Source organism: Antechinus flavipes, chromosome 3, assembly GCF_016432865.1.
Source record: "Antechinus flavipes isolate AdamAnt ecotype Samford, QLD, Australia chromosome 3, AdamAnt_v2, whole genome shotgun sequence".
NCBI classification, from domain to species: Eukaryota; Metazoa; Chordata; class Mammalia; order Dasyuromorphia; family Dasyuridae; genus Antechinus; species Antechinus flavipes.
In genome coordinates, this window is record NC_067400.1 from 505,719,798 (window position 1) to 505,747,555 (window position 27,758).

At 34.6% G+C, this 27,758-nt stretch overlaps 1 protein-coding gene across 1 annotated transcript in view; it reads left to right on the forward strand.

Annotated features, from left to right (window-relative positions):
* Positions 1-27,160, forward strand: part of FDX1 (ferredoxin 1) — a 28,386-nt gene extending 1,226 nt beyond the window's left edge. The window contains exons 2-4 of the mRNA XM_051986948.1: positions 12,615-12,739; positions 23,737-23,866; positions 24,545-27,160. Coding sequence (XP_051842908.1) covers positions 12,615-12,739; positions 23,737-23,866; positions 24,545-24,659 — 370 coding nt within the window. The 3' untranslated portion in view covers positions 24,660-27,160. The remainder of the gene's footprint in view (positions 1-12,614; positions 12,740-23,736; positions 23,867-24,544) is intronic.
* The last annotated feature ends 598 nt before the right edge of the window (positions 27,161-27,758 follow it).

Sequence of the window (27,758 nt, forward strand, 5' to 3'; positions counted from 1 at the left end):
CGAATGAGAATGTATGTAAAGTAATTTGCAAAATTTAAAGTGCTATTTAAATGCTAGGTATCTCCGAAGTGTGTACATAGAAGGTATATTCTGCTGAGAAATAATGTCTAGGGTAGAGTACAGTTAGACTATCACTTCCCTAGCTCTTATGCCATTCTTTCTTGAATACAATCCAAGATTTATTCTTTTTGTTGTTGTGGTGGTGGTGGTGTGTATTGGAGGAGAGTTTTGTTATTTTTTTTTTTTTTTAACCTATCATATTGCCCTATTGATCTGCTCCTGTTCTGGCAGCCTCCAGGTTTCCTCTACCCTAATCTTTTCCACACTACCATTCCCTGGCTATCAGAACTTTATGTATTTGTGCCTTGCTGTATGTAAAAGTTTCTAAGATGCTGTTTAGAAGTAAGAAACATTTTAAATGTTTTAGAGTTCAGTCTTTAAAACAACAATGCAGTAAATGGTTTTGTAATGTAATCACATTTGTGAACTCTTCTCCTAATGTTTCTGTGAAGTAGAGTTTACATGTATGAGGCTAGGTCACTAGTAATAACAGAAGTAGTGGCATGTATTAATATGTTAAGCATCATTGATTCCTTCAGTTTTATCCACAGATCTATCAGTTCCTTTCACAGATTAGAAGCTTTTGTCTTTTATGGATTTGATGGAGGACAGAGAGGTTAAATAACACTAGGAACTGCTCATTCACATAACTAGTGTTAGAGGCAAGTTTTGAATGAGGGCTGATATTCCTGTCTTCAAGTGCAGCACTCTGTGTCATCACACCACATTACCTCTCCCAGGTTACTTTCATGTTTATAGAACACTTGCTATATTAAACTGCAGTTTTCTCATGGCAACTCTGTAAATTAAATATACAGGTTGTGTTATCCTCATTTTATAGATGATCAAATATAAGGCCTATTGGTGACTGTAGTGTTAGTTCACAAGGAATTGGATAGTTTTAGGTGGTGTTTTCATCAGGCTCTATCCGGTAAACTAATCAAAATACTCATCAGTTAATAGCTGTACTTATTTCCTTGTTTACTGCTGAAAATACACAGCAGAATTATTTCTTATTTCTTACTCTCCTTTGTTATAGACTACCTGAAGACCATCATTGTTTTAACAGGATTCCTTGAGATTAAGTTATTTAGATCACTACTTATTTTGCAAATATAAAAATATTTTCAAAATATAAAAACTTGGGTCTGATCAGATCAAAGGGAATCTAGTTCAATGTATTCTTCACTGTAGAAATTTCCTCCGCTTCAATAATAGATTAAATCTGTCATCTATTTGAACACTTCAGTGATTAGGAACCCCGTTTGTTTCACATTACTCTTTTCTCACACTCTTGCATTACAAGCAAACTGAATTATTAACTGTCAGTCTCTTTCAAGGTTCAGCCCACATGCCATCTTATCTGGGAATTCTCTCTCTTGCCACTTCCAAAATTCCTGATGATTTTTTCCCTTCTCAGATTATTTTCTTTTGTCTACATTTTATCCTTTTAATAGAAAATAATCCTTAATCTTCTCGAGTTCTTTTTCCTTTTTCTTTGTATTCCTAGTTAGATATTGAATTGGATTTGGAAACATTTACTGACTGTTACTTAGTGTGAAATACTTTTGCAGATGGCTGATTTCATTAATTTTATGTTACTACATACCTTCACTTTCAGATAATTAAATTCTCTGATCTTACTCCCACTTTGTGGAGATGTACAGAATATAGAAAATATATAGATGGATCTCTATGAATTTGTTGTACTACAGTGGAACTGAGACCAAAGGGTGCACGAAAAATCTGCAAAAAATATTTCCCTAATTATTTGAAGCTCCCTATGAAATTAATTAGCAACAGCTAGAAATCATAGACTCACTTACCCCAGCAGCTTTATCAGTATGAATGCTGTTTGATCTACAGAGTGGATGAGATATAGTGGGTAAGGTACAATACCTAATGATTTGAGATTATGGATTGAATAGTTCATAAAAACTGTGTATTTTGAAGGATTAGGCTTATCTCCCAGTGCACAGAATTTGATCCTAATTGAGAAAGCAAAGAGCTTATATTTGAAATAAAGATTCCCTCCTCCTCATCTAAGTTATTGGATTCTTTGGAATCTATCTGTGGACTCCTTACAGCTCTTTGGACCTGCTTACTGTTTTACATCACTATCAAATGCTTTTTTATCCACCAACAAAAACACAGTGGGATCTTGTGTTCTCTACATCTTTAGTCCATTGTGAATTAGAATGTGTACTTCATTATAAAATGTTGCTTTTGAAAGCTGATACCTCGTTCCAGTATTTTCTTCAGAGAGATTTGTCCCAGAAACCTAGGCCCAGGTTTTTAATGCCATTATGTTAACAGTGTTGCTTACAATTTTGCTTTAGTCCAGAAGGCAGAATTAGGAATCAGTGGACAGAACTGTCAGAGCGTCAAGTTTAAGATATTTAAGTTAAGAATATCTTCCTAATAATCAGTTATTCAAAAGTGGAATGAGTTGCCTTAGAAGGTAAGAATTCTTTAGGTGACATGGATGTCAATGGTTTCCATGTAGTTAGGAGAAAGATGCTGCCACAACTTCAGGTATTTAACTTGGAGGGGTCAGTAGAACTCATGCAGATTCATGCCAACCCTCAACAGAATCACTAGAATCCACTCTGGTAGAAAATCCCACCCTGGACCTGGAACAGGAGCATCTGGTGCACATTGGGCTGCTGCAGTTTTTCACAGATCATTGCCCACAGCTTCAGATAGAGGCCTGAAGATGTCATGTTCTTTGTGCAGAGGGCCTTCAATGTGGATGTTTATGAGTAGATAGCTCTACTGGAAGGCCATCAGAGAGCTTACAGAATGTTCCTGACGTTGGAGTGAACCTCTCCTCCCCCCTCGGTATGACTTGAGTGGAAACAGAAAAAAAAGACAGTGCTAAAATTGGAGAGAACTACAAAGGGAAATCTATCAAGGAGAGCATCAGACAGGAGCATAATGATCTAGGGCACCATCATTGACTGTAGTGATTTCAGCAATTCCCTCAAATATAACTCTTGGGCTTGGGATTATTGCACCAGTTCTAAATATGTCATCCATATGTATCTCAGCATAATCAAGATGAGTGTGTACCTGTAAAATTGGTCTTGAGCTATGTCAGAAAAGCTAAGTTCTCCTGAGATTTCTGAACAGTTAGGAGAAAGTAACAGCCAGGCCCAATCTTCTTACCAAGCTCAAGTATCTAGCAGACCTGGCCAAATTGGCTGCTTGAAAGTATAAGCAGGTGGCTACATACTTTTTATTAGCTTCATTTGATCATTGTAACTTCCTTGAGCTACTAACACCCTCCCCTTCCCTTTCCTAGTACTATGAATGTGTATGGTGGTCCCTGTGCCCTGGCCACCTTTGGTTAACATGTCATCTCTGGCAACTTCTTCAAATTCTTCTTGGAGCTAGAACTACAGGTTTGGTATATTATCTTCAAATTCTGTGAATTTAGATATATGCCTTGTGCTTAAAGATGCTGAATGAGATGAAGGATAAGATAGTGATTGTCTTAAATTTCACCATGGCTGCTTCTGAGGATGAACTAGCACAGCTAGTGCTAAAGGGGCTTATCTTTGTGGGAACTGATTTAACAAAAAGAATCCGTTTTCCTGGGATGTATCACTGCTCATGGGCAAAAAATTCTAATATCCTGTCAAAGCAATGATGATTCTTCAGGTTCCTGTGCTGCACGACAAGATCCATGTCAGGAACTCCCTTTAAAAAAGGAGCCAGGGTGAACTAATGCTAGTCAATAGCTAGTCACAGATGAGAACAAATGTGAGTGGGATGTAACCCTCCTCCCCACCCCCCAGTCAAGCACACAGATACCTGGACCCCAGGACTGTGTTGGAGTGTTCTTTCCCAACCCCTGCTCTCCAGATCTCTCTGATTTCAGACACTTTGAATCTTTCTTCTTCTTGAGCCTGGGAGACTTCTTCCTTCAATGCAGGGGTTGTCTCCTTCCCTGGATCCTGGGACTACCAACTGCTGCCATAGTGCCACCTTACCAGTAGAGTTCTATCCTACAGATGTGGCAGGAGTTATCAGGAGTCACCTAGAGTTTGCCCTCCCCATACAATGTTTTTCTTTTCTCTTCCTTTGCATAGCTGGGAACTGGAAAGCATGGTGCCACTGGTTCCCATAACTGGCCCAACTTCCCAGCTGGGAAACTGGACTTCTGAATTCCCTGGCTACTCCCAGGACTGACGTTTCAAGCTTCTGTGGCTACATAGAGTCCTGGTGACCTCAACCTTGGCTGTGCCAAGGGCAAGGGGAACAGGTCAGATTGGACCATGTTTCCTGCCGCTATTCAGGAGTGAGAAGAAAGGAGAGAGGCCTAACTTGGCTGGTAATTGTTCCCAGCGAACACAATGACACATGGCAGTAACTCTTAAAAATTTTTTTTAAATTATTTAATATTTTTCCCCTGTTACATTCAGAGAGAGAGAAAATGAGAGAGACAGACAGATATACACCCCCACACAGAGGCAGAGAGAGATTGAGAGAGAAAATGAATGTGTTTTGATCTGTATTCAGACTTGATCAGTTCCTTCTTTAGGTATAGATAGGATTTTTTTCATAAGTTGGTTAGAGTAGTTGTGGAGGATTGTACTACTGAGAATAAAAAAGTCTTTTACAATTGGTCATTCCAGAACATTGCTATTGTTTTGTATATAATATATTTCCCTTTGTTCATGGAGGTCTTTCCAGGTTTTTTTTTTTTTTTTTTTCTTTTTTTTTTCCTGAGAGCTTATGTCCTCTATTTTATCACCCTCCTCCTCTTCCCTTATCCCATTCCCCTCCTATTTTCCTGCAGATATGTCTATATTCCTATTGAGAATGTATCTTATTTCCTATTTGAGTCAATTCTGGTGAAAGTAAGGTTCACTCATTCACCATTTATTCCCCATCTTCCCTTCTACTGTAAAAGCTTTTTCTTGCCTCTTTTTTTATGGCAGATATTTTTCACCATGCCACTTCTCCCTTTCCTTTTTTCTCAGTACATTTCTCTCACCCCTTAATTTCATGATTAAAATATATATATATATTATTTCATGTATTCAAATCACACCCATGATTTCTGTCTCTATATATTCCTAACTGCCATAATAATGAGAATGTTCTAATGAGTTACAAGTATCTTCCTGTCATGTAGAAATGTAAACAGATAAACCCTATTAAGTCCCTTATGATATCACTTTTCTGGTTACCTCCTTATGGTTCTCCACATTCCCTTATTTGAAAATAAAATTTTCCATTAAGCTCTGGTCTTTTAATCATAAATGCTTGAAAATTCTGTTTCATTGAATGATCGCCTTTTCCTCTGAAGTATTATACTGAGTTTTGCTGGGTAGGTGTTTCTTGGATACAATCCTAGCTCCATTGCTCTGTGGAATATCATATTCCAAGCCCTCTGATCCTTTAATGTAGAAGGTGCTAAATCTTGTGTTATCCTGACTGTGGCTCCATTGTACTTGAATTGTTTCTTTTTGGATGCTTACAATATTTTCTCATTGACCTGGGAGTTCCAGAATTTAGCTATGATATTCTTGGCAGTTTTTATTTGGGGATCTCTTTTAGGAGGTGATCAGTGAATTCTTTTAATTTCTGTTTTACCCTCTGATTCTAGAATATCAGGAGAGTTTTCCTTGACAATTTCTTGAAAGATGATGATCCAGACTCTTTTTTTGATCATGACTTTCAGGTAGATCAATAATTTAAAAATTATTTCTCCTGGATCTATTTTCTAGGTCAGTTGTTTTTCCAATGACATATTTCATATTTTTTCTTTTTTTTTTTCATTTTTTGTTTTTTGCTTTATTGTATTTTGATTTTTCATCAAGTCATTAGCTTCTATTTGCTCAATTCTATTTTTTAAGGAATTATTTTCCTCAGTGAGCTTTTGTACCTCCTTTCCCAATTGGCCAGTTTTGCTTTTTAAAGCATTCTTCTCTAAATTGGCTTTTTATATTTCCTTTTGCATTTCTCTCAATTCTTTCCCTAATTTTTCCTTTATCTTTCTTACTTGATTTTCAAAGTCCCTTTTGAACTCTTCCATGGCCTGAGCCCAATTCTTATTTTTCTTAGAGGCTTTGGATATAGGAGCTTTGACTTGGTTATCATCTTCTGTGTGGGTGTATTGATCTGCCTTGTCACCATAATAACATTCAATGGTCAGAAATTTTGTTTTGTTTTATTTTCTGCTCATCTCCCCAGCCTATTACTTTGCTCTTAACTCCTTGTTTCCACTTTTAACTGCACTTCTGTTTCCAGAGTGGAGGGTGCATTCTTCCAATCTTCAGGAGTTTTGTGCAACTGTTTTCAGAAATCTTTCTAGGAGTCTGACCACAAGCACTCTTTTCTGCCCTGGAGCTTTTAAGTGTGTCCCTGCCTCCACTTAGCTGTAAGATCTAGTGTGCCGGCCTGATTCTGCTGACTGAGGCTGCACTGGGACTGCCTACCAGACTGTCTCCACTGACCTTCTGAGTCCTCCTTAGTGTCCCTAGGCTGAGAGATCCAGAAGCCTGCAGCGCTGCAGCTGACTCAGAGCTTCCCTGATACTGTGGTCTGGGCTGGAGCTGGGGCTGGGACTGGGTCTGCCCTGGGATTGTATCCTGGATTCCCACTTGGGTTCCACAGACATTTTCTGCGGATCTTCCAGCTCCTCTTTGCTGTGTCTAAGCTGAGAGGTCTGGAAGCCACCAGAACTGTATCATAGACTTTTTCTGCTGAACTTCTAAGTTACCTTCAGCTAGAAAATCTTCTACTCCATTTTTTATGATGCTCTCAAATTTGTTTAGAGTCATTATTTAAAGGAATTTGGAACAGTTTGGAGGAGAGGTTGGGCAAGTTCCTGCTTTTACTTCACCATCTTGGACTTTAACCCTAACCTTCTATGGTGCCTCCCCTTTAACCCCTATCCTCAAATATGTTCTTGTTCATACAGTTTCCCCCCTCCCCCAAGTTAGATATAATTTGTGGAATCTTTAGATTCTTAAAAAGCATAATAAGAAGGAAGGAAAGAAAAAAAGAAGGAAGGAAGGAAGAAATTGTCTTTGGCTTTTATGCAAAAATACTTTTGGAAGTGGCTAAATTTCTTAGATGTAAAGGATTTCATATAGAGGATGGGTCAGTGCTTGACAATTATGATGAAAATATATCCAGTGACTTTATATAGTTATGGAAATAAGTGGGATTGAGAATAGGAATTGAAGAAATCTGACCAAATGGATAATATATTCTCAGAACTTTAACCTTCTTAAAAATATGTATAGACTTTTAAAACAGCCACAAAAATTAATTTTTATGTAAAGTTGAGATGTTAGCCTTTTGGAAAAGTTTTTAAGTTTCTTTCTTTTTTTTTTTTTTTTTAATTCACAATTGTTTCCTCCTAGAATTTGTGTTAAAGGAGAACAAATCAATTATATTTTGTGAAAGTAGAGTCAGGAGGCTGGTTGGGTGAGCAGGAACAATAGGATTTGTTTGAAGGGACTGCTGTGTATTTATAGGGAATTTATCAGCCAACTTAGATTTAAGTAAAGAAATATACCAAAGATATACCAAAGAGAGTGAATGTAAATAACAACTCTGGATTGAGTCTGTTAGAACAAAAGAATTACTTGAATTGATTCCAAAGATAAGGAAAAATAGACTGTAGTTACCCTTGATCAATTCCAAATAATAGTATTCTAATTTTTGAGTGAAGAGGTTATGTATATGAGAGATGTTGTAAAGGGACCTCTGAGTTAACTACTTTAACCATACTTCTACTCCTCTTTTGATGGATGAAGAAACAAGCAGGTCTTGAGAAGTTAAGTAACTTTTCCAAGGTCATATAGTTGTCCATGTAGTAAAAAAAAAAAAAAAAAAAAAAGAAAGAAAGAAAAGAAACCCGATTTGATGCTGAACCACAGAAATATTTGAAAGATTTTGAAAATAAAATAGGTATAATCATATTGAAAAAGGTAAATATTCCAATTTTCAAGAAAGATAACAGTCTTCAAACTGTAGGTCAATGAATTATTTATAGGAGCAGTCTCAGTTTATCCATAACTGAATTAAGAGAGAGTATCCCTAATTTTCTAAGAAGAAATATCCTCCATATGGTTGTACTTACATTACTATTGTTTACTTTGATTAGTAATTCATGAACAATAACTGAAAACAATGCACTTTTATTTTTTTATTGACACAGAATTATATCTTTTTAAAAAATACCATAGCATGTGAGTTGGATATTGCTTAATGTTGAGAATTTTTCTTAACTAATTGGAGAAACAGAATCTCTCCAAATAAACTTAACATATTAACAAAATGTATCTGATAGATTTTAGCTAAAATGTAAATTATTTTTCTTTCATACCCTGCTACCTTTTCTCCATTTCTCTCCTTTACTGTCACTTTTCTAGAAAGAAAAATCTGCACTACTAAATCCATTCTTCTATTGAGACAGCAGAATTCTAGGTTATTAATGACCTCTATAACACTGAATCTGTTCTTTTTTCTATTTCTTGTTTTCCTTGAACTCTAAGCATTTTTTGACTCTGCCTTATGTATTCCTAATATTTTAATTTACATGAGTCTGAATTCTCATGGTGTCCCCCCTCTTCCTTCTGTCTTTTTGACTCTTCTTCCTCTTCCTCCTCCCACTCCCTTAACTGTTCCTCAGGGTTTTATCCTTAGTCCTCTTCTGTAATCCTTGGTGATCTCATCTATTTCTGTGGCTTCAATAATCACCTTTGTGAAGATAATTTTTGCCAATACAATTATTTCCCACTCCCCATTCTCTAGAACTCTAGTATTATATTTCTAGTTGCCTGCTGAGCAATTCCACTTGGATCCTACTGGCATTTCAAATTGAGGATTCCTTAAACTAGACTCATCTTCTCCCCAATAATCCACCTCTCCCCCAACTTTATTGTTATTGCTAGTATTATCATCTTTCCAGTCAGTTGGGCTTGCAACCTTCTAATCATTAACTTTCCTCTTTATCCCCCTTCCATAAAGTTGACTTACTACTAACTTAGGTTTTCACAATGCTTAATATCTCATCATTCCTCTATAGACATGTGATAGTCTTCCTTATCTCATCCCTTCTCAGCTAAGCCATCATAACAGCCTCCAGTCTTAGGATCATTGTCATAGATTTAGATCTGAAAGGGATTTTAGAGTTGATTGAGTCTAGCCCTTCTTACAGGTGAAGAAATGAGGGCTCTTGTTTCTGTTCTTTCCTTATCATCTTTCATATCAGTGATGTCAAATTCTAATAGAATCTGGACATAAATATCCCAGTGAAATGCATATTTAATTTGTTTTTAAAATGTATTTAATTAATTATCTCTCTTTTTAAAAAATTTCTTTCATTAAATATTTCCCATTACATTTTAATCTGGTTCTGGTCACACTAGGAAATGTGGAAATTGTTGAACTGGCTTAGCAGGAAGCATCAATTTGGCTTTTGGACATAGTCCCAAGGCAGCCTATGTCAAGAAGGAGCAGACCAGAGAGTGAGCCAGAGGAAAGTATGCAGAGTAATGATGATACAACAAATCCCACTTTTACAGATGGGTTAGACAGTGGTAATAGCTTGGAAGCAGGCAGGTTCAGGTGATGTCTCTGACACATTTAGTTGTATAATCATGGAAAATCATTTAACTTCTCAGTAACCTAGACGGTAACACTCTAAAACTATAAATTACAAATTAGTCTTTTTGAATTGGTTTTGAGGAGTTCCCCACACTGATAAAATCAGATTTAGATCAAAAAGAAAATTACAGAGAAACAGAATAAGGTACTGGGGTTAGGAGTGACTTATCCAAAAATAAATAGTAGATGTTGGAGCTGAACCCTTGTCTTCTGAGGTAAATGCATAATTCCTCCCTTTCCCTATCCCAAACATGAAGATTGTTTCTTTCTCCTCACATTTATCTAGAACTTTCTCTCTGCGTTTCCTTGTACCTCACTTAAATCCAGTGGTATAAATATTTGTGTACCTTTTTTTTTCTGTGCAAGATTTCTTAAGTTCCCCGAAAGCATGTCCTTTCATGCTTTTATTTATAATAAATGTGTGTTGAATTAAATTGATGACACATAGGATCTTCATTCTTTTTTTTCCGGCTCTGACAACATTCTATGATTATATGTCAAAGCTTCTTGGATCATGGATCACCATCCCAAATGGAGTTTGTAACTGAATGTGGGGGTCATGAAAAATTTGACAACAGTAAAAGGTTTCTGAATGTAATGACCAAAAAATAATTCAAAATCAAATGTGTAATGAATCTGAGGTGTTTCTTTCTAGCAGTACTTGCCCATGCTGCATCACAGGGCTTGCCTTGATACTGAACACACAAACATGTGCACTTTGAATTGCTAATGAACTAATGCTGCCAGAAATACCTTGGCCCAGATTCAAGATGGGATTGTGTAAAATTTCTTGTGTGAAAAGGGGAAGTGGGGATAGTAGAAAAAGTTTAAGAAGCCCTGAGATGTCACTTTTTTTTAGGAGTCTTTGATAAAGAAACCATCTGTTGCCAGTTGTTGCCACCTATTGGCAATTGTGAAAATTGCACTAGAATTATTTTATGCATTGCTTTTTGCATGTGTGGGATAAAAATTAAGGTAGTAGGAAATCATGGTAGAATAAAACCAAGATGTTTGGATAACTTATCCAGCCATCTAGGTTGAGGGAGATAGAGAACATCATGTAGTGAATCACTGTTAGCATTGATATCTTGATACTGTGAATTCTTAAGACATCAGATTAATTAATTTGTTGTTTTTAATGTTTTTCAATGAACAAAAGCCATTTTCTCTCCTAATTCTCTCTTTTATCTAAAAAAGTTATTGTAACATATATATTTATATATTTGTAACATGTGTATACATATATGTATATATACACATAATCTGTTAATAGCATTTATTAAGTGCCTACTATGTACCAAGCACTGTGCTAAGTGCTTAGGCAAGCAAAAAAAAAAAATTCCACATTGGCCATGTTTTTAAAAATATGTCTCATACTCAGAATCCATTATTTTTCTCAGGAAATAAGTGTCATACTTTACAAATGGTCCTTTAGAATTGTTCTACAACTTTAATAAAATAATTAATCTGGTGGTGTTTTGTCCAAAGAATTCACAGTATCAAGATACCAATGTTATCAGTGATTTGCTACATGATGTTCTCTATCTACCTAGATGACTGGATAAATTATCCAAACATCTTGGTTTTGTTCTATCATGATTTCTTACTACCATGATTATTGTACTTTAATTATAATTCAGAAGTATTTCAAAATTGTTTGTTTATATGACATCATTGTATTTGTGACATGATATATGAATTTTTTTGTTTCTTTCTCCATTCTGCATAACAGTCTTCCAGGATTTTCTAAAACTTCCTTTTCATTATTCCTTGTAATACAGTAACATTTCATTACGTTCATGTTCCATAATTTACTTGGTACTTCCCCGATTTATGTGTATATCATTAGTTACATTTATTTGCTTCTGTAAAATAGAACTGCTATAAATATTTTTGTATTTGTGTTTTCCCCTTATTTCTTTGATCTCTTTGGGGTTTTAGGCCTAGTATCCTCAGGTTAATCCTTAAACACATTTTCTAGCTCCTATCCCATTTTTATAATAACAATGGTACGTTCAAACAGGATTATCCAGGGGCTCTGTGTGCTGTCAAATGGTACTGATCCTAGTCTTGCATAGTATTTTAGAGACTTTGTAACAATGAGGATATTTGTTTTTCTCTTTTGAAATATCCATATTCTTTGATTCTTTTTCTTAATGAGATGTAGAGAATTCAGTTCAGTGTGAAGTTGGAATAAGTATAATCGAAAAGTATTATCTAAATGTGCTGCTGGCTAACATCATTAATTTTATGGAAGCAAAATGTAAGATAAAGCAGTGTCTGAGAGGGAACTCAATAGGAACAAGTTAGAGAAAGTATAGATGGAAAAGAAACCACTCACTATCTAAAGATGGATCATATTACATATTAACATTATTATAAAATAAAATTAGGTTAGATTTAGAGCACAATGCAACCCTAAACAGTGGAACCTTCGGTACCTTTGTTGTATGTATTAGAACTGAGATTTGGAGGATAACTAAATAGTCTAAAGTTAGGCAACCAAAATTGAATTTCAGGTCTCCCTACCAGTAGTTGTCTTAAGAGCAATATTATGGAGAATGGCTGTTATCTTCATGTGTAGATAAATTTTTGGTGAAAGAGATCCTCATTTCTGATCACTGTATAATTTTTAATTACTAACATGGTGGTTGTGCTTCAGTTAAGATAATCTGATTCATAGAGTAAAGAAAGATTATTGATAGACTTTGAACATATACAAAATATTGGTTGCTGAGAAGTTTGCTTAATCCTAGAATTTGTGATTTATACTAGCATCTTCCTAATAGGTGATTCTTTGAAAGAGAAAGGATGAAAAGTAGAGATATATTTGCTGATGTTTACTTACATTGTTAATTATTTTATTATAAAGACTTATCTAAGATTAAAGAATATTGAAGGTATGCTTCTTTTTTTTCTAGCTCAGAAGATAAAATAACCATTCATTTTATAAACCGTGATGGTGACAAATTAACCACCCAAGGAAAAGTTGGTGACAGCCTACTAGATGTTGTTGTTAATAATAATCTAGACATTGATGGGTTTGGTAAGTAGAAATCATTTTAATATTGAAAAAATTTGTGTATGGAAGCACAAGTTATAATTCAACTTTAACCCATAAAATTGACCAGAGAATTATTAGACTCACAATCAAGCAACAAGCAGTTATTAAGTGCCTATTGTGTGCTACCTAGTACACAATATATGTAATATTCTTAATCTTTGAATTAACTAATCCAACCCCTTTATTTTATACATCTGCAAAAGAATAGCCCTTTGATAGGACTATGCATGGATAAGTTATTTAACTTCTCAGTAGCTATAAGTTGCCTATAGTTGTGTCTCTGTATTGGTTGTTAGAGTTCCCCACACCAATGAAATTATAGGGTTAGACCAAAAACAGTTTACACTCAAATACTTACAACCTCTTTACTCATTTGGTAAGAACTAAAATGAGAGGAATATCAGAGAATTTATCAGGACAAGGAAAATGAAAGGTTGCATTGAAAGCTAAGTGGCACAGTAGATAGAACACTAATTGTGGAGTTAGGAAGACCTGCTTTCAAATCTAGCCTCAGACACTTACTAGTAATGTCATCTTTGGCAAGTAGCCTGTTTGTCTCAGTTCTTCATATATAAAATGAACTGGCAACCACTCCGGTATCTCTGCAAGTACCCTAAATGGGGTAGTGACTGAAATGACTCAAAGGTAGATTATTGTAGATTAACATAGAATAATAATTTACCTACCCAAGGTAAAGTCGAGGAATTGCTTTAAAAATTACTGGAGACAGAATTTGAATCCTTTGTAAACTATTTTTAATACTTGGGGAATAGCATCAGAATTATCTTTTCTCTGTAGAACAATGAACTAGAGATTGAAATAGATATAGTTCTCTCATCAAACATTTTATCATCTAAAGAAAAAAGAGCATGAAAGAACACACTTGTGTATTTCCCTTTCAATCATAGCTGCATTAATTTAGGTACATATATAGAAGAGAAATAAATCTAGTGAAATCCCAGAATCTAGAACTAGAAAGAAATTCAAGGATCAAATAATTTCAACTAAAACTTTAGTAAGAATTCCCTTTACCCCTTAAATAAAAATTTTTGCATTCCAAATTTTCTTTCTCCTTCCCTCACCTTTCCTTACTCTGAGACAGTAAGTAATTTGATAAAGATTATGTATTTTCAATCATGTAAGACATATTACCATATTGGTCATATAACAGACATTTTTTATACTAAGGTTCCTTGACCCCAAAGGGTTTGGGGATAGATTTCAGTAGATTCTTTAATTTGGATGGGAAAAGAAGTTACATCTTTATTTTTATTAATCTCTAAAATTTAGCATTTTCCTCAATTATAAATTTGTTAAAAAAAATAAATTATTCTGAGAACTAGTTTGTTAGCTCCATCAGGTCCATGGTACAAAAAATGGTTCATATTCTCTGCTCTACATTATATCCAATAAAAAGCAATCCAGCCTTTGCTTGAAAGATCTCTTGTGAGGAGACTCTTACTATCTTCTAAGGCAATCCTGTTCACTTCTGAATAAGTCTTAATTGTTGGGAAACTTTTCTTTACATTAAACCTAAATTTGTCCCTTTGCACCTTCCATAATTTCTTTGAGGACAAAATGTTGAAATGTAGGGTGAATAGACAGGTAGATAGTTTTATAGCCAGGTTTATAGACCCAAAGAATAGATGGATTGTTTTCATTCTGGAAGGAGTTTTTATATTTGTTACTAGATTGAATCCTTGTCCTTGACTTGTTCAATATTTTTATTAATGACTTCACATATGAATATATTGATACCACGTTTGTAGTTAGACAGTTTATAAAAAATATTGAAAAGGGTTCTTAATTGGAATGTTAGAATTAAGAAGACAAAATGTAATAGCGAAAAATGATTGTACTTAGATGAATAATAGTCAACAAATATTTGATGAGGTAGGCCTGGCTAAGAACAGTTTAAATGAAAAAGATGTTTGGATTTTATTTCACTTTAAACACAGTCTAAATCTACAGTATAAGCACAGTATCTACCTCCCCTACCTTCCTCTAGCTATTAGCTATCTAAAATAAAATAGGCAATAATTTCATTGTGCCTAACTCTGGTTAGACCAAATGTCAAGTGTTGTGTTAAATTTTGGGTACCTTATATTTTAAGAGGGTGATTGAAAAACCAGAACTTGTCCAGAAGAGGGCAGCCATGACAATAAAGAGCTGGTCACGTAAGGAAAATTCTTACAGAAGCTTTGGTGGAGATTATAATAGTTTTTGTATGGTAACACTGTGTGTGTGTGTGTGTGTGTGTGTGTGTGTTTTGGCTAGGCTGTTAGAATTAAGTGACTTGTCCAGGATTCTATAGCTTATAAATGTCGAATGTCTGAGACTGGATCTAGCTGTGTTTCACTCCTGATTGCTCTCCAGAATGACTGTTCATAAATCCACCAATAATATATGTGTCCCAGTTTTCCCACATCCCCTCCAACATTCTTCATTATCTTTTCCTGTCATCTTAGCCAATGTGACAGATGTGTAGTGGTATCTTAGAATTGTCTTAATTTGCCTTTCTCTGATCAATAGTGACTTAGAGCACCTTTTCATATAACTAGAAATGGTGTTAATATCTTCATCTGAAAATTGTCTGTTCATATCCTTTGACCATTTATCAATTGGAAAATGGCTTGAATTCTTATAAATTTAAGTCAATTTTCTATATACTTTAGATATGAGGACTGTATCAGAAGCCTTAAATATAAACGTATTTTCCCAACTTATTTATTCTCTTCTAATCTTGTCTGTATTTCTTTTGTTTTTGCAAAAAAAGCTTTTCAACTTAATATAATCAAAATGATCTATTTGGTGTTCAATTATGAGTTGCAGTTCTTCTTTGGTCGCAAATTCTTTCCTTCTCTACAAATCTGAGAGGTAAAGTACACTATGTTCTCATTTGCTTATGATGTCATTCTTTGTGTCTAGATCAAGACACAGTCAACATTCACTCCTCAGGTGCACATCTCAATATATCATCCATATATTGGGAAGTCTTCTAGCTTATCCCCATTTTGAATGATATTTGCTGATAAGTTTTTAAGTAGATGCTTCTTATCTTTTAAAGAAAAAAATTAATTTATATCTATGGCTTCAGGTTTCTTAATAGCAATTAATGTTGCTTTTTGGCAAAGGCTTTTTTTGCATTGATATTTTCATGATTTTTGTTACTTTTAGTATTGATATAATTAATTGTTAATAGTTTACTTTATGTTAAACCATCCCTGCATTCCTGGGATAAAAGCCCACTTTTATCACTATATAAACTGCTAATTATAGCCAAGTTTTAGTCCCAAAGACGTTAGGGAATGTGCCTCAAGCTTCAGCATTTCCTTATTTTTGTTTTCTGAGCTCTGCTGGGAACTAAATTTAGGGTACCTCTTCTCTCCTGAATCCCAAATAGGGCCCCAGAACCACATTAACTGCCAGTGCTTCTGCTCCCTGTAGTCCCTTTTAGTACTGTGAACTTCAACTTACCCTTCTGCTGTAGAACCAAAATGGAAACCTTTTAAGTTGGTATAAAAGCTGCTAATTGATTATTTCATTGGTTTCTAATTAGTATTCCTGAGTCGCATCTATCCTCATGGCAATTTATCTCCACATTTATTTTATAACCTTCCTTGAAGTTATTTTTCTTAAGTGTATTAAGTCATCACTTTTAGTATATTACAATGGTATCCTATTTATTACCTCTAGGATAAATTATAAGCACTTTTGTTTAGATTCTAAAGGTCTTTATAACTTGGCCTCAACCTTTCAACCTCATCCAATAGTATTCTCTCCCATATTCAGCAATACAACCAAATTATCCTTTTTTTTATTCCTTCTCTTCATCTCTTATCTCCTTGATTTTGCATTTTATATCTTTATGTTCTATTAAGAACAAAGAACTATGTTATAGGAAAGAATTGCAGGTGCTTAAAATGTACTTAACCTTCCTCTCCTCTTTCTCATAAAATTCCTTTTTTTCCTAGAACCACATAGCTTTTGTACTAATTTTTCCATGAAGTCTTTCCCATTTCCCATAGCTGCTAAGGACCTTCTTCCCTAACTACCATATATTAAACTGCTTTATTTTGTATTTACTTTAGTATATATTTATATCCCAATTAGAATGTAAGCACATTATAAATAGTTATTTTTTCAGTTTTTGTATTCCTGTTCCCAGCATTCTATTGTTTATAGTGCCTGGCACATAGTGGGTACTTGATTATTTTCACTATAATAGAAAAGATGAATTACCTGAATAGTCAAAAAGGCATGATTAGTCTTTGGAAAATAATTTTGAAGAACTATTTAGATAAATTGTAAAATTTGCTATCAGAATTGACTATGTTCAGGCACTAGGGGGCAGATAGACCTTTCTGAATCAACCTAGCTTGCCATCTTGGAAGTTTTTTTGTAAAGCATTACAGGATTCTTATGTAATCTGTTTGGAAAGAAAATGCTTAAATTATGAATGTGAAGATGATCATCTGAATTTGTATTTGGTCTATAATTATATTTATTTGTTTCTGCTAATATAATGTTTCTGATTCCATGAAGTTATATAATATGATCTAGAAAAAGCCTTAGAAATTATCTGCTCTGTAGAATAGGATGAATGTAGGATGAATGTTTTCTTTTAATCAGAAAGTTTATCATGGGCCCCTCTGTAATGTCCGGGCTAGCTTTCTGGGAGTCCTTTGGACAGGACTTGGCCTTAGCAGGATAGACATCACGAGAACACGAGAATGGTCAGGAATAGTCTGTAGAGTCTTTATTGTTTCCTTCACTGCCTAGCTCTGTCTGACATAGTCTGACCCAGTCTTGAGTACAGGAAGCAGGAGAGCCAGGAGGAGGATGGTCAAAAATGGAATGTCTCATGTTCAGTCCTTCTTAGCCCTTATATACCTTATTGTAATTACATCATTACAGCACAGTGTTGAGTGTGTAGACTAGAGAACCATTACATCACCATACTAAGTACTAAGTATATGTGAACTAGAGAACCATCATCTCATCAATTCCACTAAGTTAACACCTTGTTTCAAGTATGCTTCTCCAGAGTTCCAGCTCTCTACACCCCTCCTGTGAGAATTTTCTTAAATCTTGGGGAAGAAGAAAAGAGGAGATGTCACCTCAGGACCTTGCTGTCTAGCAGGGAAATAAGACACCAAACACAGTTTTTACATATTATTTGCATGTATTTCATCAGAGTATGAGAGAGAGAAAGAGAGAGAGACAGAGAGCCATAAAGACATATAGACAAGGCAATTTTAGGTAGACCAATGATGGAGAGAATATTAAGTGGTCACTCTATTCCAATCTCTGTGCTAAGCATTGGGGATCCAAAAAGAAAAGTGCCGCAGCTTTTTATTATTATTATTATTATTTTTAATTTATTTTTTTCTTATAATTTTTTACTGATAGAACATATGCCTGGGTAATTTTTTACAACATTATCCCTTGCACTCACTTCTGTTCCGACTTTTCCTTTTCCTCCTTCCACCCCCTCCCCAGATGGCAAAGTCTTATACATGTTAAATATGTCACAGTATATCCTAAATACAATATATATATATACATATATATATATATAAGAGAACCAAACAGTTCTCTTATTGCACAAGAAGAATTGGATTCAGAAGGTAAAAATAGCCTAGGAAAAAAAACAAAAATGCAAACAGTTTACATTCATTTCCCAGTGTTCCTTTTCTGGGTGTAGCTGCTTCTGTCCATCATTGGTCAATTGGAACTGAATTAGATCTTCTCTTTGTCAAAGAAATTCACTTCCATCAGAATACATCCTCATACAGTATCATTGTTGAAGTACATGATGATCTCCTGGTAATGCTCATTTCACTCAACATCAGTTCATGTAAGTCTCTCCAGGTCTTTCTGAAATCATCCTGCTGGTCATTTCTTACAGAACAATAATATTCCATAACATTCATATACCACAATTTACCCAACCATTCTCCAATTGATGGTGCCCCAGCTTTTAAGGAACTTTCTTTGTAATGATAGAAGTCAGTACATTAAAAGGGATGTATTTGGGGGTGTAGGGAGGAAGACACCCTTTGTATAAGTAGAGCAAATAGAATTAGCCAAGCAAGGCTGGGACTTTTGATGATAGATTAGTTCTTGGTTGGTCTCAGGGTAAAATCATCCTGGGGAAACCAGCACCTGATATGTGTCTGGAGTAGGCTGGTGAATAAACCAGGATGGAAATTGGGAGTGGAGAGTTAGATCTTTGGGAGAATTATTTTGATTGGGCTAGGAAAAGAATGATCAAAGAAGGCTTTTTGGAGGAGGTAGCTTTGGCTAGCTTTGTGACACCATACCTGTTTGCCTCAGTTTCTTCATCTCTAAAATAATAGCATCTATTTCTCAGGATTCTTGTGAGGGTCTGATGAGCTAGTAATTGTAAAATCGTAGTACAGTGCCTGGTTCATCGTAAGTGCTATATAAATGCTGGCTGCTATTGTCATTGTTGTTATTATGATGATTAAAGAGTTCAGAAACTAATGGAGAGGAAGGATAACCCAGATATCTAGAACAACCTAAGCACACCATAAAGCAAGGAGGATGCATGGGATTCTGGGGCCAGGGAGATTTAGATTTAGAATACAGAGTATGTGGAATAGAGTAATATGGGAGAAGATTGTAGAGCTAGTGGAAGATCTTGAATGTTAGACAAAAGAGTATGAACTATTTTGGAGTTAATATTCAATGAAGATTCTGGAGCAGAAATATGGATCATAAGTATTGGTAAAAAAAGTTTATTCTGGTGGCAGAAAAATGATGATAATACCAATAAATAGCTAGTGTTTATATAGTGCTTTAATATTTGCAAAGTACTTTGCATGTGTTATTTCATTTGATCCTCAAAACAATACTGTGAGGTAAGTGCTATCATTCGAAATAAAATACTCATACACATGAAGTCATGCAAAACATTTCCACATTAGCCTTGTTCTTCTCTCTTCTCCCCCGCTCCCAATAAAGAAGCAAGGAAAAAAAATATGCTTCAATCTGCATCAGTTCTCTTATCTAGGTGGATAGCATTTATCAGTTGGGAAATGACCTATATTTCTATATGTTTGTCTCAGCTCTCTATACAGTTAAAAAATGAGGCCTTTATCAGAGAAACTTCCTGTAAAATATCTCCCCAATTTTTTCCTTTCCTTATAATTTTAGTTGCATTGAACTTTTTGTACCAAAACCTTTTCATTTTGATATGATCAAAATTACTTATTTTATATTTTGTAATGCGCTCTATATTTTCTTTGGTTCTAAATTCTTTCCTTATTCATAGATCTGACAGATAAACTATTCCATGCTCTCCTACTTTGCTTGTGGTATCACCCTTAAACATTAACATTTTTTAAAAAAATAATTTTGGAAAACTTAAGAAATCAGATCAACATAATAATCAGTCATGATTCTAGAGGATGAATGGTGAAGAATGCTCCTGACAAAGAAGGAATTGACTACTATGCAGAATGAGATACGTTTTTGCATATGGCTAATCTGGAACTTTGTTTTTCCTTATTATGCTATTTTTTCATAAAGTTTTTGTTTTTCTTTCTTTCTCTATAGACCAGGAGGTAGGGGTAGATGAGGGCAAGAGAGAATAAAAAAATTAATGCTTAGTAATTTAAAAATAAAATTTAATAGAAAAAAGAGTACTTGGCACAATTACTCCTAACATCTGCCTTAACTAATCAAATCATTTGTTCATCCTCGTTTTTTGGATAGTATCTGCAATATTTTTATGTGACTGCCTACTCTCTACTCACTTACTTGGGGCAATTTAATGACCAATCATTTTAGTTAGGTTTAGGATATTGGTATTAGCCCATGTCCTTCCAAATAAGAGGAGAAATTCTTTCCTATGATTTCTTCTAGATTATAATTTTTTTTCTTTTGTTGGTGAATTGCTTTCTAAAATGCCTTCTTTTTGTGGCATATAGCTCTTGGGAATATTTTTACAATATTTTTAAAGCTAATGCTGAGATTTTTTTTTTTTAAAGAACAGGAATTAACTTGAATTATTAATTGGAGAATTGATCCTTTGCAATCTTCTGATAGTCCACCATGTTTGCTTACTTTATTCATATGTAAGACTATCTTTGTAGAATCTGTCTGAAAGTTTTTAACTTTAAGATATCACATATCAGGGAAAGTTTGGATATATCTTTACTTGAATCTGAGATTATCTAGACTGGTACTTTAGTGAGGCAAAAAGATCCTCACTCTTCCCCAAAGTGAACTATCCCTTTTCCAGAGAAGGAAAAAAAGAGAACAAACCTCACTAAAATTACTAGGAAGAATGGTGCTAATTTTAATATTATCAGTAGATATGTAAGGAACAAATGAAGGAACTTTGGATGTTTAGCCTAGAGGAGCTTTAGGAGATTAAAAAAAAAGACTATCAAATAATTCCAAGAATCATTACCAGTGATTAGAAATTACTGGGAAATATTTTGGTTCAAGAACAACATTCAAGTAATTTAATCTTTCCACAAAGTACATTGAGCTTCTTCATGAGATACTAAGTTTCCTGATCACTTGTCTTAGGCAGAGGGAATTGATGTTGAACTCAGAGGTTCAATGATTTTGTCACACCATAAGGAATGAACTTAGTATAAAGACTTTGTTTTAAAAGCGGGGAAAGGGGAGGCAGCTAGGTAGCTCAGTGGATAGAGCACCAGCCCTGAAGCCAGGAGGACCTGAGTTCAAATCTGGACTCAGACACTTAACACTTCCTGGCAATGGACACTTAACCCCAGTTGCCTTAGCTAAAAAACACAAAAAAAGTTAAAAAAAAAAAAAAAGTATGCATATGTGCCTGCCATCTCTAACCTATATATGTACTTCACCTCCGCCTGCCTTCCTTGAAACCCCGCTCTGTGCTACCGCCTTCGCAAGCCCTCTTCAGACTGACTAGTTGTCGCTGCTTACTACAGTGACTTTGCCTTATGTTGTGTGTACGTTGTATGCACTTGTTGTATATGTGCTGTGTTACTGCTGTGGAATGTAAGCTCCTAGTCTGGTTGTTTGTGCACAAAGAGGACCGAAATGACATCACTGTTAGACTCAAGTTGTCCCGCTGCGGCTGAGAGACCCACCGGAGCTCGCAGGGCTCGGCCACAGGGGGGCGCACACAGTCCCGGGGAACGTTGGGGCGGATCTTCTCACTTGGTGCTTCTCAAGTTTCTTCTGAGCTAATTCAGTTCTGCGTCACCCATAGAGCACAGGCCCTTCTCTGAGGGCACGCCATGCTGGGCGGTCCCGGGCCAGGTCTCCCTTGTGCAGTCCTTTCCAGAGTTGTTAAGAAAGGCCTTGGGAGCGTCCTTCTCTCATTTTTTCTGACTGCCCAGCGAGCTCTTGTCTCCCCATGCCTTCTCCCTATTGGAAAGCGTACATTTGGCATTTGAACTCTGCAGCAGAGGTTGAATGCTTGGCAGTATGGGTCGCGAAAGGACCTCGGTGTCTGGTGTCTTATTCTGCCAGATGATCGTCAGAATCTTCTAAGGCAGCTCAAATGGAGGTGATTCCCTTTCCTGGCGTGGCGCTGACACTGACCAGGTTCGGAGGCCCGCAACAGTGAGGTCAGCCCAGGAGCCCTGTGGGCCGGCTCTTTGGAAGCCGCTCCGATGCCGCTCCGCTCCCACACTTTCCTTAGGAGCCAGCTCTGGCGCTGTGGGCACCAGCCTCGTTATCGGTGGGGGCAGTCCTAGAAGGAGCCCTGCTAAGTGAGGCGGGTGCGCTCGGCGGGTGCGCTCACCGTGTGCGCTCACCGTGTGCACTCGGTGCGGCCTCTGAGCCGAGATCCTGCAAAGGAGCGGCGGATGCTCCGCTGGCGTGCTAGTTTTGGCCTAACATTTAACACCAAGAAAACAGGTACTCTTTCAGCCAGACCGCGGCATTTACACGTGGAACTGCCGACTGCAGCAAATGGAGGCGATTTGGATACTTTGGATGAGCTCATTGAGAACAGAGATTACTTTACTTTTTGGCTTATCCTCAGCATTTAATACAGAATCTTGACTATGGCAGGTACTTCATGAATATTTATCGAATTTATGTAAATGAAATATTTGAACCAGAAACCAAATTAATCAGTGTGCTTTGAGAAAATTAGTCTGGCTATAGTATACGAGTTGCATTGTATGTAAGAAAGCCTAGAGAAAAGGAGGCAAGTTAAAAAGACTATTGTAGCATGAGATCCCGATATTGGAGGGGTATTGGTTGGAAAGAAAGGAAGGAATTAAAGCCATATTGTGAAAGAAGAATCAATAAGATTTACTGATTGGATGTCTTAGGACTTTAAGATGAGAATTAATGACATAAAAACAAGATTTCTTTTTTAAACTTAAGAAAATTCCAACATGAGAAACATACTTTCACCCTTCTAAAATAGTATAATTCATAACTGACACATTTGATAGTTCTCTGACCGTGTGAAGTGAGATATCGATAAAAAAGCTGTTTCATGTTTTCTTCGTATTGTATTTTCATTTTCTTCGTACTAGTTCAGTTTAGGTATTATAAAATTAATTGTACTGAATTCTGTGAGGAAAAGTTAAATAAAATTTAAAAAATAGCAGGTGTTTTCTTTTTATGTGTGTATATTGTTTCCCCTTTAAGTTGCAAGCTCTGTGATGGCACTTATGCTATATATTTTTTTCTGTTTTCCACAGCTCTAACCCAGTGTCTTTTATATAGTAACGACTCCACCAATATTTGTTGTTTGATTCCTTCAAATAGAGAATATTGGTAGAAAAAATTTGCTGTTTTTTTTTTCATTCCTCATTCTTATTTATATAATTCTTAATTATATAATATAATTCATTCTAATTAAGAAAAGTATCCTACTGTTTTTAAGTTCTAAATGAGAAACTTCATGGGAAACCTTTAACTTTAGGGAAATATTGTATTTCTTTTAGTGTATAGGAAATCAGTCAGTTCAACCTTTGTCCCTTTTTTAGGTGCCTGTGAAGGAACATTGGCTTGTTCCACCTGTCACCTTGTCTTTGAAGGCCACATATTTGAAAAGTTAGAAGCAATTACTGATGAGGAGAATGACATGCTTGATCTCGCCTATGGACTAACAGACACGTAAGATTTTAGAACTATTATATATATATATATTTCCAAGTCTAGACACATGAAAATAACATATTATACTTACAGTTTAAGCAAAATGAAGCTGTGCATATGAAATTTCTGTTTGCCAAATTGAAATCATAAATATTTATGAAGTATTAACGGTTTTAGACTAATGAGTATAGTAAAATTCTCATTAATTGAAGTCATTTATTTGGAGTTTAGTGGTAATTTATTTTGACTGAGTATATATACATATAGGTTTACACATACTCATATGTTTTTTCTCTATATATATGTGTGTTCAATGTAAAATGAACACAGTAATGGGGAAAATTTAAATTTAAATTGAGAGAAAACTTGACTTTTTAAGATCTTTAGCACATACTAATAACTTTTTTAGGACTAGATAAGGGACAGAATCAATTTAGACAAAGAACAATTTAATCCCTTCTTCTTAGGAAGAAAGATAAGACCACTGGTTGTCAGTAGGAAAAGTAATCTTTCCTAAGAATTTCAGAATAAAGCAGTGCATCTTTGGTTGTTATATCCTCTGGATCTTCAGAAGCTGTAATCTTTGTTCTATAAGAAAATGTTTTTTTTTTTTTCTGTGAAACTATCATATCATGTGAGTAGTCAGCTAAAACTGAACAGTATGCTGTTGTTTGTTTTTTTTTTGTTTTTTAACAGATCACGCTTGGGCTGCCAAATCTATTTAACAAAGTCTATGAACAATATGACTGTCCGAGTACCTGAAGCAGTTGCTGATGCTAGGCAATCCATAGATCTGGGCAAGAATTCATAAAATGCAGTCAATAAGAACATTTTCATGGAATTTACCTAGATTTTTGTAATTATAGTGTATGTAATTAAATGAGAACTTGCCAAGTAGAATTTATTGTTATTCCTAACTTTGATATTTTAATTTACTTTATAAAACTACTGTATTTTGTAATTCTTAAAAATTATGCAGCCTTTTATTTTGGTTAAATTTCAAATTGTTATAAAAATTCACATAATATTACCTTATATTTGTGTAGTGTTTTCAACTTTTTATATTACCTCATTGTATACCCATTATACCCTAAGAAGTAGGTAAGTCAGGTGGTATTATAAACTAGTTGGAAAGTACTCAATCACAGAACACTTGTGATATGCCCAACATAGCTAGTTACACAGCTGACATAAGAACATAGGTCTTTTGACTCCTTGATTTTTTTTTAATAGACTCTTCATTATCAAATTAGAATAAAATAGGAGAAACTATAAATTTTCTATTAAGAATTATATGTGTATTGATGCAGAAAAATACATAATTGCTCAGTGAGCAATTTTATTTTCTGAATGTGTTAGAATAGATGTAATGATAATTGTCTGCCTCTTAATATGACCTTTTAGAATATAAACATTTAGGATAATTTGAACATAGGTGCTATTATGTCCTATGACAAATCTGGTTTTGATACTAAAAAGGCTAGAAGAATACTTTAAAGAAAATTGAAATTCTTGATTTTTTTCTAAGCAAAGTAATGTGAATATTTGTAATCTTTCCTAAGTGTTTTTTGCTTTGTAATACTCCTTAAAAATAGGATGGAATCTTTTTAAAGTTCAACCTTTTTTCTGTAGAACCAGAGAAGGGGAAAAAAAGCAGTAATTTTCATGGGCATTGCAATATGTCAGTTGTATATAGAAGCAAGTTGGAATTTTCAATTTTCTTCATAGTAAATAAGTAGTAGTAGATTATACAATATAGCTTTTGAAACTAGAATAAAATTTTATGAATCTGGAATAATTGAGGAAAATTAACTTCAGTTAATTAAATTAAATTAAATTAAATTAACAATGGTTTTAAAGAAATACAGGATTATTACCTTAGGCCACATGTGGCAACGTGAACTATTATTGCTTAACAACATTATTTCCTTATCTATTTAATATATAAAAATATGTTGCTATATTGTTGACATATGAATGATGCATTTAAAGAACTTTAAAAAAAAAACTTTAATTATGTTAAACATTCCTCTCCTAGCCTTGCTTATTCTATTGATTTGTTTAGCAATCTCTTCTCTGTCATAGTCTTGAAATGAACTTAAGTGTAAATAGTAGTTAAATTTATTACATGTTCCAAATTAATAGGATCCAAATTTAAAATGTTTTATTGTATTTTTTTGAGAATCAGAGAATTGAAGAATTGGGGAGAACCTGCAAGGTAACCTTGTTTAACCCTTATTTCTGAATCATGAACTGCTTCTTATTTGATGCTTGGAGACTTACAGTGATTAAGAACTTATTGTTTAGCAAGCATTTTTTGATACCTCTACTTGTTGAGAAGTACTTCTTTATTTTTAGCTAAAACCATCCTTTTCAACTTCCAGGGCTAAACAAAACAGAATCCTTTACTGGTTTTCATAAAAATCATAGCACTCCATTTCAAAAGTTTGAGGTTTACATTTATAGGGATAAATTAACTTTTAAAGAGCTTAACTTTGGGGTTTTTCATCCACATCTGAAAAAAATCTGATTTTTTTTTCCCATTATCATTGTTCTTCTGGGCTAGTTAATTAGCCTTTTTCCACCCATTCATTTTAACATTTTGAAAGATCATTTGTTGTAGTGGTTTATTTTGGTTTAGTAGAGAATATTTAGTTTTAATTTGTAGTTTCTAACATTTCTTCTATTGCTAGCACAGTACTATTGATTTAAATGGCAAGGACTGGTCAGAAATCTACTTCAATTCTATGCAACCTTAAAGTTATATTTCCTGGCCACTGCTCACTTAAAAGCACATTTCATATTCTATGAAATTCTGCCAAATTTAAGACCCACTGTTTCCTTTGCATACAATAATACATTTAGCAAACACAACATAGGTTTTTTTTAAAAATACTGTATATATTTGGTCCAGTTCAAACCACACAATGATTAGATTTCATTGTAATGATATGGACTAATTTTTCTGCTCCAAGTAACAATGCTCCTTCTACTGTAGCTTTATCACTATCTCATAGTGGAGAGAGGTTAAACCTGGGAATTAGAAAGTCTTGCCTTGGAAACATACTGTGTGTATGATCGTTAGCAAATTAATTTCACAAGTGCCTTCATAACTCAATAAGCCTATAAATCATATGCAATTTATCAATCTATTTCCTCTTTTTTTATTTTTGAGCTGGAGTGGCCTGTATGGTCCTTCTAAGTACTTAAATCTGTTATGAATCTGCAGTTTGAGTTAGTGAAGAGAGTTTATACACTGGGAGTTTTTTAAACCAATAAAATCACTAATAAATGCAAAAGTATTTATTTTAATTACCTGTAGTAGCATTTCATTCATATAATAAAAAGAAAAGATTGATTTTAATATATATCATGAATATTCATAGTTTCATGGTACAGTTACAGTTTAACATCAGATCAGCTAATATCAATGTTTTGTTTTTCAAGGTTATAGGGAAGAGTGTCTAATAAGTTATTAAAATACAGTTTAGTGTAATATATATGTATATGTGTGTGTGTGTGTGTGTGATTTTTAATTGTAATCACAACTAAACTTTTTACATACTTTACCATAGTTTCCTGTCGAGCAAATTTATAGGCATAGCAATGTGAATATGGTTATGCAAGAGGACTTTTTTTTAGTGTGTCAACATATCATGTTACACTATTTTTATCTGAATTTTTAATGTTTATATAAATATTCAGAAATGAAATTTTGAGATCCAGCTGGCAGAAGAATATTTCAAGTGAATTTAGTGAAACAGATGTGAAGTGGACATCAATAGACACACCATTAGTGCTCCAGGAAAGACATGTGGGATTTTCATGGTGAAAATCACCTCTCTCAAAACTACCAATTATAACTCTTCATAGAAATATTATTATTAATTAACCAATTACAAAGATTTAT